The 11,600-nt window shown below is 43.0% G+C and overlaps 1 protein-coding gene across 3 annotated transcripts; it reads right to left on the bottom strand.

Annotated features, from left to right (window-relative positions):
* Positions 1 to 336: 336 nt before the first annotated feature.
* On the bottom strand, positions 337 to 10,706 carry Ctxn3 (cortexin 3). 3 transcript variants are annotated; one of them, XM_059246500.1, is made up of 4 exons: positions 10,293 to 10,706; positions 9,193 to 9,542; positions 5,331 to 5,403; positions 337 to 1,512 (listed from the first exon to the last, which is right to left on the bottom strand). In XM_059246500.1, the coding sequence occupies exon 4, from the start codon at positions 1,411 to 1,413 to the stop codon at positions 1,171 to 1,173; it is 243 nt and encodes an 80-aa protein (XP_059102483.1). In that variant the 5' UTR covers positions 1,414 to 1,512; positions 5,331 to 5,403; positions 9,193 to 9,542; positions 10,293 to 10,706; the 3' UTR covers positions 337 to 1,170. The 3 variants fall into 3 exon arrangements, with proteins under 3 accessions (XP_059102483.1, XP_059102484.1, XP_059102482.1); XM_059246501.1 differs by having other exon boundaries at positions 9,193 to 9,227; XM_059246499.1 differs by lacking the exon at positions 10,293 to 10,706 and having other exon boundaries at positions 9,193 to 10,037.
* Between the last annotated feature and the right edge of the window lie 894 nt (positions 10,707 to 11,600).

Raw genomic sequence — 11,600 nt, 5'->3', positions numbered from 1 at the left:
TGATTCTGAGGTGTCATTTCAACAATGGGTCACAGACTTTTCCCACTTAACTATCTCTCTAGGCTTGTGACATTTTTGTGCATGTACATTGATAGTATTAATCTCCCTCTGTTGGAACCCCTGCTCCTTCCTGGATCCCCCCTTTTTTCTCCTACATCCCCCTTTCGAATAGGCTGCATCATGCTGGATAATCTGTAGGCACCCTTCATGAAAATGAAGTGGGGTGAATGAGATGACATTTCCTGCTCTCTCTTCTCCTTTGGGGAGATGTTACCCATTCAGTACCACACACCAGCAGCACCACATTTATCTCAGCAAATTGAGAAGATATCTTGCTGCATTTTGAAAACTTTTATTTAATAACCATATACAGATATAAATACATACCCCTCTTATAACCATGGTCTTCTCGCTAAGCAATCAACTTCCCTTAAAAACAAAACCTTGAAGTTGTACTTGTAACCCATTAGTTCCATCAGAAATGTAAAGACAATAAATTCCAACTATACATCAGTGCATCTACATGTGTTAGACATAGTAGTACAGAGATTGAATTAGGCCTGGTCATTTCAAAACTCTGTAGACTTTTGAGTTTAATGTTATTTCCAAATGAAAATAATAACATTCTCATCCAGAGTTACCAAGTAAATAACTATCTTTCCTAAGCCTACCATTGCTTCTTAGTGTTCCCTACTTTGGGAGAAAGTAAGTACCCGATTGTGATTGTCTCCACACTGGCTTCTTCACTGTCCAGGACCTAAATGTGCATGACATAAAAATGAGATGCAGGATTTGAGCAAGGTGATCTCTTCTCTGCTTGGTCCTGACTCAGATCAGTTTCTCTTATTGTTTGTTCTCTGTTCTGATCACAGATTGCTTCAGTTGATGGTAAAGTCTAATGTCGGTGCTCTTGGTTTTCCAATCACATCGTCAACAACATTCATTCACTGAGTAAACACAAATGTCTGTTCCTTCCTACTTGGGGGTTGGTAATGTAAACTTTCCATTATCCTCAAATGAGACACAACAGCATGGTTATGAAATAATGGATCATTGCCCTAGGACCAGAGATGGTTAAAATTTGATTTGTTGAGAACATTAATGAAAAGGAAGCTTCACTCAGACCTAAAGCACTTTGCCTCCTTAGGAGGGCAGCCTACTCTGTCCCTGCTAAGCAAGGGCATGATCAAACTGCCCTTTCTCTAGGCCTTCAAGACCATCAGCCCAGGTTGAGGTTGGCATGCTCCGATATGGGTCTAGAAGAATCCGGAAGCACCTGACGATGAGGATGCCCAAAAAGATAAACAACAAAATTACAAAAACAAATGTTGTTTTCTGTTCCAGAGACATGCTAGAATCTGATGCATTCCCAAAAGGTACCAGGGGTGAAGGGATGGGCTGTCCTCCATCCATCGTTCAGGGACTCCAGAGCACAGAATTTCCTGGTTCCGCTCTCTTCCATCATCAGTTTGCAGAGATCATGGTGGCTGCTCCCTGGAGAGGCTGTGTTATCTTCAGGGAGAAAGAAAGGAAAGAAGAGGCGGTAACTATCAGAATGGAACCTCCTCTTGAGTCCCAGCCTTTCTTCTCAGGTGCAGTCTATAAGCCAACTTCCCTTTACATGAGAGAGTCTTACTTCTGTATAATTACAGAGAATAATATAGCCCCTTTGCACAAAATTACCAGATCGTCCTTAGGATGGCCACCTGGGACCAGGAGGGATGATCAGAGAATGCAAATGCAACAAGGAAAGTAAGCATGCAGCACAATGTTGTCTTCAACTTGTGCCCTTAACTTGATGGGCAGCCTCTCTGCCCAGGACGCTTTCAATTTCACACAGTAACGCTATCTCACACCATTATGATAATGTTGCCAATCAGTGGTTGAGCAACACCTGTGTGCCAGCACTGTGATACTCTTGACATCCATAAGTCACAAAAGCAGGGACCTCTACAACCCCAGTGGGAAAAAACTGAGACCAGAAAAGGTGTTTAATACAGAAACTCTCAAGAGAAACATTGGACTCTGGGCTTCAGATTCTGGTTTCCTCTCTGCTGTTAAATGAGTGTAGGACCTTAGAAAGGTCAGTGAGTTGTGAAAATGCATTCAGAATTGCCTGCATATCTCTCAGTACTGTGATAAAGATGAACGCCTGTGAAAACCATTTGAAAAGTATACAAAGAAGAAGAAAAGACAAAGTGTTGCTTCACTTCAGACAGGACTAAGAGACTCTGCTTTCTGCTGCCTGAGCTGAGGGAAAAAGGGGTACTGTAGACTCCTAAACCATCAAGGACAGTGTTTTATCTTTGTTCTTCAAAACACAAAGACCAGGTTCAATACTTGACCCTGGGGAAGACCTGGAGAATTGAGCAAGGGGAGATTAATTTGATCTACTACAGCTAAAAGGACAGCTTTCTCAACGGTGGCTTCCTATCACTTAACACCATTCCATCGAGACAGAGGGAGAGAGAGAGAGAGAGAGAGAGAGAGAGAGAGAGAGAGAGAGAGAGAGAGAGAAGGCTATTACATTTCACTGTTAAAAATTGAGGCATTTAGATATTGCTATTTGCTTTTAAATGCAAATAGTAGAATACAGAAAGGTAATTAAAATCTGCAGTACTATGCTAAATCAACTTACATTTTGTAAAGAAAAGCATACATACTAGACAAAATCATATTGAAAATGATATGACATACTGCTTATTAGTTTTTCTGTAAGATAAAATATATAACAGAGGGGCTGGCTATAGAAATGAATGTGACTCCACAGAAATTATCCTCAATGAAAGTAAGCTACCAAATAAAAAGAGAAATTATTTCTAAAGCATCAGCACAATGCTTCTTCAGTTTACTTCCAATCATCACCTTTAGTACACCATTAGTCATCGGAATAGCAGAGTACATGGAATTTAACACATCAACAAATATGAAATAAAATCCCTACTTAAAAATAGGTTTACAAAGGGGATAACTACCAGTGTCTGGGAGGATGAAGTTACCAGTTTGGGGGTAATGGACCCTTTTGTAGCTCTATCACTTTAATTTTCTTTCCTTGAATGCTGGAATAGTTGTGAGTCTCATTCATGATTCATGCTTCCTTTTGAAGAAGGGTTGAGATAAAACTTAACTGTATTTTAAAAAGAAATAAGCCCTTTAGAAATACAGAGGATATTGATGGATTGGTTTGGCTTGAATTTGCTTGTTTTTAAAGCATCCTCCTGGCCTCAGAGTTAATTCTTACTGGGTCTGGGGAAGAAGAGGGCAGGACAGTAGCTAAAGCCTCCGATGCAATTTCCTTATCATCACAGACTAGGGTCATCTCTAGCCACAGAAAAAAATATCCACATTGGACTTAGTCACTCCAAATATAAAATTATCCAAGGACAAACAGGAGGGAGAGTCGTATGAAGGCAGGTGAGCGCATGTCTCCACTGTCCCTGGCATGTTCGTTCTCGCCTTTTCTTGTCTTATGGGTCCCCCTCCCTGTGGCCCCTGCTGTCCTTGCTATTGCCTAGAATCTCATTCTGTGTCTCATTTGCCTCTGGCCCAAATGAAATCAGCATCTTTTCCTTTATTCTCAACAGAGCAAAGTACACATTTCATGGATTTATTTTATGAAAACAATGCACAATCCAAAAAGTAAGTGCAGGAAAAGAAAAGAGAGCTAATTATATAAGTTTGTAAAATTAAGGATATCTGGGATCTGTGATGTCAAAAAAAAAATCAGGGGAAAAACAGAGACAGGACCCGTAGTCCTGGGAGATGAACCCCAAGCTACAAGCTGGCTAACCAGAGCAGCAAAGCCTTCTTCAGGCTCCATTCCTTTTCCCACTGCTGGTGTCTGAGCAATGGGGAGCCACCTTGATCCATTTTCTTTGACCTTCTTCAAATGGGGCAAATGGCAATCACTTTTCCCTGGATCAGTGTTTCATGTTTCTTAGGCTCTACCCATCACTCAAGACCACAAACAGGTACACTGTTCATTCAGTGTCTGCTGCAATGAGCAGGCCCATAGGAACCCCGAGAATATAGCCTCACTCCTCCTCAGATCGTCTGCCCCTCATCCCCCTCAGTCTCCTTGGGAAAGACTCTTGACATTTCACTGCTTCACAAGCTAACTATTGTGGTGGCTTAATAGTCAGTTTTGATTTGTGGTTTTGCTACCCTTTGCTGGCTACAAGGCAAAAGGCAGTTGGAGATGTAGCTCAGTGGCAGATCACCTAGTCAGGCCCTGTTCTATCCCTAGAACTTCAGCCCCCCCACCCTGCAAGAAGAAAGAGGGTGGGAGCAGGAAGGAAGAGAGGGAGGGAGGAAGAGGGGAGAAGGGAGGAGGGAGGGAGGAGGGGGGAAAGGGAAGGAAGAAACAGGCAAGAGGCAAAAATCTGGTTAATCCTCGTTTAAATCTTCTCTTAAATAGAGAAGGCTGCATATAGGTAGACAATGATGATGATAATAGATGGATTGATTGACACCAATTCGATAAGAAAATGCAAGTGAAAGAATTTTGAAAACTGTATAACGCATTGTGAATTGCAAACCTCTCGTCTTGCAGCATACCACCGTGAGCAAGTTCTTACTAAAATAACCTATTTGGGTCAAATAACCAAATCTTCTTACCACGTTAATATTTCAGAAAGAAAAAAAATGATACATTAACCCCATTCATAAGCAGTCATTTTCCTATGAGAATTGTCCCCACTAGAATGAGGAAGAGATGCAAGAGACAGGATGCAAAGAAGTGCAGAGGACGGGCCAAGATCCCTGAGGGGCGATGTGTACATGGAAGAGCAGGGGAGCAGCCATGGGTGCCCTTAGCAGATGGATAAACGGTGGATGGGGAAGAGATGATTACAAAGGGATCAGGGGGCAGAGAGACCCAGAAACAAACGCCAACCACTTCACAAGTTCACTTAGAATCAATTGAAATCTCTCAAAGAGGATGCTTAATTTGAAGCCTGCAATCAGCCAATTAGTAATTTATAGATTTCAAATGTTCAACAGCATGTTTAAATTGAAGGAAACATCAGATAAAAGACAGAGAATGAAGAATTAAACTTCATCCCTTAACGAACACAACTCCCAAATATTCAGACACCTAATTGTTAAAAGCCCGTCTTAAAGTAAAATGCCCGTTTCAGTAAAAATTATTCTTACAGAACGTTCAGTATTATTTTTAACTAAATAATGAAATCTTTTTTTTTTTTTCTTTAAATGAACAGAGACATCTGGGGAAACAAATCATTCCAGAAGATTTTGGCACGACCATTGTAAGTCTTACTAACAGCACATGGCAGTTATTTTAAGTAAGAAGAAGAACCACGGTTACTCACAACAGTGTCTGGTGGGCTTCCCCCATCGTTTGGAGCATCTGTGTCTTCTCTCTGCCAGGTCCAATGGTGTATGCTCAAGAAATAAAGTCTAATTTTAATACTGATGCAACAAAACCTCAATTCAAAGGGAAATTATATAACACGCCCCTTTTCTCAAGTCAATCTCCATGGAGTCCCGGAAACTGACCAAGTAGGAAGTACCCTGAATTACTCTGGCACACTGCGGAAGCAGCTCATCTGAATCAAGCCCTTTCTTATGGTCAGCCACTCTCATCTTAGTAATGGCAAAGAGTCCTTCGCTTTGTTTATCTGTCTTTCTTATACACTGCATTCTGTTCATCCCAAATCGAACCGTTCCTCCTCCCAGGGACTCGGGTACCCTAGTGCCCATGGGCCATTGACTCCCAGGGGATGTGATATTCTGATGTTTCCTGGGCCACAGAGCGGTAAATATTACAGCAATGGAGTCTTCTGTGATATTGATTTATTTCCCTGTTTGAAATGGAACAAACATCAAATCACGTTTGACTTCAAGTAAAATGGCCAACACACTGGTCAAAATAAAGTCCCCGGTGATGGAGTCTAGAGACACCTGGGGACAATGTTTTGATTTTGCTTGCTCACCTAGAACAGCTCCTAGAACACCCCCAACCCCCCCGGGTTCTGTTCCCAGTGCACACTCCCCTCTCTTTCCATAAGTGTATTTTCTCTCTGTTCTCAAAGTCTTCATCAGCTAAGCCCTCACATCTCTTCTTTACCAAAGATGGTGTCTCCTGCTCTGCCTCCAGACACTTCCCAGGACAAGTTCCCACAGTGTGTGCCTCCTTCCCTAGTATGCAACAGGAGCCTGAGGAATTGCTTGTCAATCTGGGGGTCACTGCCTGTTTGAGTATAGATTGGATCAAATTTTTGGCCCCTTTATAGTCCAGGAAACTGAATTTAAAACGCAAGGTTCCAGCTAACTGAGTCAATGGGGGGATAAAAAACACATGTCATTCAGCTGAGCTGAGATATGAGATCACTGCATTAAAAACAGGTCTTGCTTCAAAGAATCATAGACAGTTCAAGTCATCATGACACATTAATAGTTGTAGATCTTACGATTTGAAAAGCTGTTAGTTACTTGGCTCTTCAGTTTTTCTTGGCTTCATTGCTGATGGGTGGGGTCCAAAATATAATAAAACAATCATCCAGGCATAAGAAACTACCCTTCTACTGAAAAGATCATTCTTACATAGCCTGCCTCTTGAAGAATTTCAGCCCGTTACAATATACTGAATCTTAATGTCTTACATGGAGACTATTAATGTCAACAAGCACCCTTCTAAGGCTGGAAGCCCTTGGACATTTTATCTAATTTGCATCTCATTATGCAATTTCACCAAAAGGAAAAAATACTTTTTTATGAGCAAAGTCTATCTTAGAGCCACAACACATTTCTTATTTCTAAAGGGGCAGAGACACACTCCGGCCAAGCGCATCTGTTACCTTGCTCTGCAGAAATGCGTACAGACCCTTGATTTTAGAGCCTCACACTTAGGGCTCAAATGCCTACCCTCCTGGAATGTACTGTGGTGGTGGTGGTGGGTGCGACAGCTGTAGTCCGTTGGCAGCCCTTCCTGGCACGTTCTGGGTGCTCAATAAATAAGCAGTAGGGAAATTGTGTTTTCTCTCTTTGCCATTTTTGTACAAAGTGAGATTTATTTCTAGTTTCTGTTATGTAAATATAGCATACAAAGGCACGGAGAGTTATGAATAAACTATCCAGTTACCCAAAGAGCAGCATCTCCCCTTCCCCCAGATGCTGTGTTAGGATGAGTTGAAAGTCTCATCCCTCTGCTGTTAATGGTCTCATAGTTAAGCAATGCCATCTCTGTTTTAGGTATTCCTAAGCCGCATAATTGCCATGCCTAGCTTTTAAAACTTCAGGGCCAGAAGTCTAATTTCGTGAGTTGACATGTTTTGAAAACTAGGTGTAAACACAGCCCATCCAGCCAGCAAGAGCAATCACGGGCTTGTCCAGTTTACAGGGACAGGACACTCAGTCCTATGAAAAGATCCCATGTACTCCATTTCTATTTACCTGGCAGAGTAGGGAGACGACTGTTTGGACAAACAGGAAGGGAGCTGGCTAGCTAGGCAGGGCTGAATTTGCAGTGTCTGGCAGAGACGAACTTACCTAAAGTGTTGCAGTATTCTGCAATAGCCCCAGAGCAGACAACTGAAACAGGACCATGATTTGCAAGGACTCAGGTAACACATATCCTGAGGTTGAGGCTCAGTAAACCCAATCTCTCCTTTTTGTGGTAAAGTCTCAGGCACATTCTTACTTTCAGAGTTGAAGTTTCTCCCATATGCCTCTCTCTGACACACTCATCTACTCCAGGTATGTGAACCTCCCAGGTGAGTGTACTGTCCATCACCTCCTACAACTGTGAGCCTTCTATATGGGCCTCCTCACTAACTCAGTAAGACCAACAACTAACAGCTTTTCAAGCGATGAGATCTGTAACTATGAGTGTCCTTGTGACCCAGCCACTGTCGTGTGGATCTTTCAGAAACCCTGCATATTATCCCAGGGAACAGTATACACATACTTGTGTATACACAAAATGATGCAAAGTGTTTCATAGAAATTCAAGTCATTCATGGTCCAGGTGATCTTCAAAGAGCTCCAGGTAAACATATCCTGGGACTTCTGAGTGCTTCATACATTTTAAATCCCTCCATCCCACCTTTACTTTTGGTTGACATAAATACATGGCAACATATTTTTTTTCTAAATATAAGCCTCCTGCTCCAGCACAATCCCTGCCAGCTTCAAAATTCACAGGACAGCTGAGGGTGAATATTATTTTATACTCTTGAAAAATATACTCAAGGCTACTAGAAAGCTCGCGAGCAATATTTTTAAAAACATGCAAAGCTGGTCAGCTCCAAATGTCAACAGGCAGCTTCTGCAGAGTGCCTTTCCAGCTGCTCCCCTGAAAGGTTTCTTCTCTGCTCGTCCCTGCGAAGTCAATCTGCAGACACGGCTGTTTGGATTTGGGAGTGGACCCTGTCACTGCCGCTTGCCACCTCTGGGTCATCAGGGGACATGGCTCTTTAGCCAGAGCCCCAGTCTCCTCTGTAGTTCTTTTTGGACATCATCTTCCTCCTAACACCTGCTGAGAGAGTTTTCAAGAGACTACAAGGTAAGGTTGCAGCCCAGCCGAGAACATCGGAGAGCGACCATGCGGTCACCCAGACCATAACCGGGCAATCGGAAGGCGCCATTAGCTAAGGAGGGCTGTAAACTTCAAGTCAGGAGCCCTCCCGTTCCTCTTGGTTTTCTGCCTCTTTCCTTGTGTGTCTCCCATACCTCTCGGTTGTCTGCCTCTTTCCCTGTGTGTTTTGTAGTAGAAAAGAAGTATGCAGGGATACCTCAAAAGGCTGCCTGGGGGCAGTCGGCACTGAGTACGTATTACCGAGTTATGCTCTCTTGTAAACAAACACAATATTCTTGTTACCTTTCAGAAGGCTGGGCATTTCAAATGTAGGGGAAACTGTAACAAGCAAATAGTTTTCAAGAATAATTTACTGCAGCTTAGGAAGGGGGGAAATCCTGTTTTCCTACTTTTTTATGCACTATCAGAACCATGATAAACTTAAGCATGCTTTTTTTAAGAAAGTCACTGTTACATTTTTTTAACCCTCTTGGACTAACTTTCCCTAGCTACTGATTAAATAGACTTAACAGTTCAATTAAATTCAGAACTTAGACCCAAAAGGTATCTGCGATTGTTGCTCATGCATAAATTACAAAGTTACAGGAAAAAAAAAATCATCTAATTAGCTCAAAGACACCGTTAGGATCAAGTACCTGGATCTGGCTGGGCAAACTGCTTGATCCATCTCCTGGTGAAGCAGTTACAGGTAGTTAGAAGCCTGTCTCGATTCCATTCTTCCCAGCCCGGCTGAGTTCAAGCAGGAGACAGAGGTAGGTGCGAGCAGCAGCCTATGGCACACCCCAGCTCCAAAGCTGTTGTCTCAGGCTTAGAAACTTCCCATTAAAACCCCCGAGTTAAAGGGGCATCTTCCTCCCACGCGAGGCATCTCGTTAACGGCCACTACAGCTGCTTCTTGGAGGCAAAGCCATGATTTCAGTTCTGCATCAGCAACTCTTCAGAGGATTCTGCTTCAGTGAGTAGAGGCAGTATCCTCGCAGTGAGTCTGAAATCATCCTCAAGAAAACATTAACATTCAAAAGGAGTGCAGGGAAGAGCATCACTGGGCATTCCTGCACCCTTTCAAAATCAAAGCCATAAATCTACCTATGCCGTGTCTCCTTTATTGATTGTTGACACTGTTCCTCTCAGGGGATGTCAATTAGCACCTTGCAGCGACCAGCCCTCCTCGTATTGATTATGGTTTATGACCTTCAGGCCAACTCAGTTAGTGGAAAGACTTTTTAGGCAAGGATATCACATAGCACTTGAGAGAATAAGACCCCCTTCCCTAAAGAAAATAAAACGACTTACAGAAAACAGCATGTGTGGGAGAGAGAGAAAAGAAATACTTAAAAAGAACCAAATCATTTTTTTTTTTTTACCATCTCTGTAAATTTGCTAGTCTGGAGGTAGCCAGGTATCACATCTCTTTGGCCAACCAGGACAATTGTGGCTTTGACAACCCCACCTCCACCTGAAACAGGCCACCTGAGACCACTTGGTGAGTCAAACAGAGTTCCGTGGAGAAAGCTATTGTCAAAATTTAGACTCTAGCTGCACGGCACAATCTTCAAGTTATTCTCCTTCATATTTTAGGATGAAATTCTTGTTTTTAAGGTGAAAAACAAAACAATACGACAAAACAAAAAACAAACCCAAATCACTTCTCTGGAAATACTTCAGCATAATCCTTAAGGAGGCCCATCCTTTGGTTTGGTTTGGTTTGGGGGTGGGGGCAGGGTTGGCAACTCACCACCTTCTGCATTGAAGTCCAAGCACAGTCAGCAACACCAGGCTGGAGGGAGGACCACCGAGGGATGACTGCAGGATAGCAAAGCCACCCCTGTGCCAGTCTGCTCGGCTGCCTCACCCCTGGGGAGACAACGCCATTACTAAGCAGCCCCGGGTGACTGAGGTGGAGCTTCTGCCTGGGAAAACAGCCTTATCTCTGTGCATCAGGCAATGACCTGAGGATGCCCTGGGACCCCAAGGCTCTCAGAATCCCAGGCTGCATTTTAGGGCCCAATACTAGAATCAATGTGTGGGGTGAGTTTCACCTCAAGAAAACATGAAGGCTTCTCCCCCTGATTTTAAACTCTTTTCTTTTTCAAATAGTTTCAGGTATCCCCTTTTTCAGATCTCTTTCTCTCTCTCTTTTCTCTCCCTCCCTCCCTCTCTTCTTCCCTCCCCCTTCACTATAAAACAATAGGATAGATAAAATCTAACGGAGAGCTACAATTCGATACTGACAGTTTCTCTTTTGCTTCAGCCCACTGACACTGGCCAATGAGGGTGTGGCCTGTCTTGGCAGTGCCAACAGTACAGTGCAGGGAACATTCTGACCCACCCTTCACTCATGTACTTATCATTCCATGTGGTCAGAGAGTAATGGGTCAGAAACAGCCTGCCTCACTCTGGCTTGCCCTGCAGAAGAGGCCTCGTCTTCAGATACTGTTACAACCTGCAGACTAGAGAGGTGGAGTCTGAAAGGACTCCTGGCTGTCCTTTAGCAACTCCACAGGCTGAAACCATCTCTGTTCCTTAGAGAGATGAGCCTTGGCCTGTGTTTACCACTCTCTGGGGAAGTTAATTCCCACCCCCTGGGACAGTCTCTGTGTAAGCCAACTCCTTCACCACTTACCTAGACTAAATGGGTTGATATATTTCTTTTCCCTCTGTTCTTGCTACAAAAAGTCAGGCATTAGCCAATGAACATCCACATGCTCAAGCTCTGGGCTTCTACTTAGAGCCAAGTTCTGCTGTTTTTTGGGGACGACAAGTACAATTTGAACGATCAGAATTAGCTCTTCCTTTCTCCATGTAGCTATTTTTACAGGAATCATCATGAATGCTGAAACAAGAAGAGCTTATCCGATGCCATTTAAATAGTTCACAGTAGGCCCTGTGTCTTTAATAATCGCTAAGCTCTTCTCTGAATTTTTTCTATATTTCTTAGTATAGTTTTTAAATAGGGACCTCAGAACACTGTACAACCACATGGGATTGCAATGTGATAGTTGATTTCCTGATACACAAATTGTTGTATCTGTTATACTTCCAT

This window comes from Peromyscus eremicus, chromosome 19 (assembly GCF_949786415.1).
Source record: "Peromyscus eremicus chromosome 19, PerEre_H2_v1, whole genome shotgun sequence".
Taxonomy (NCBI): domain Eukaryota; kingdom Metazoa; phylum Chordata; class Mammalia; order Rodentia; family Cricetidae; genus Peromyscus; species Peromyscus eremicus.
The sequence above is the reverse complement of the archived record's forward strand: the minus strand, read 5'-3'. Positions and strand labels throughout refer to the sequence as shown.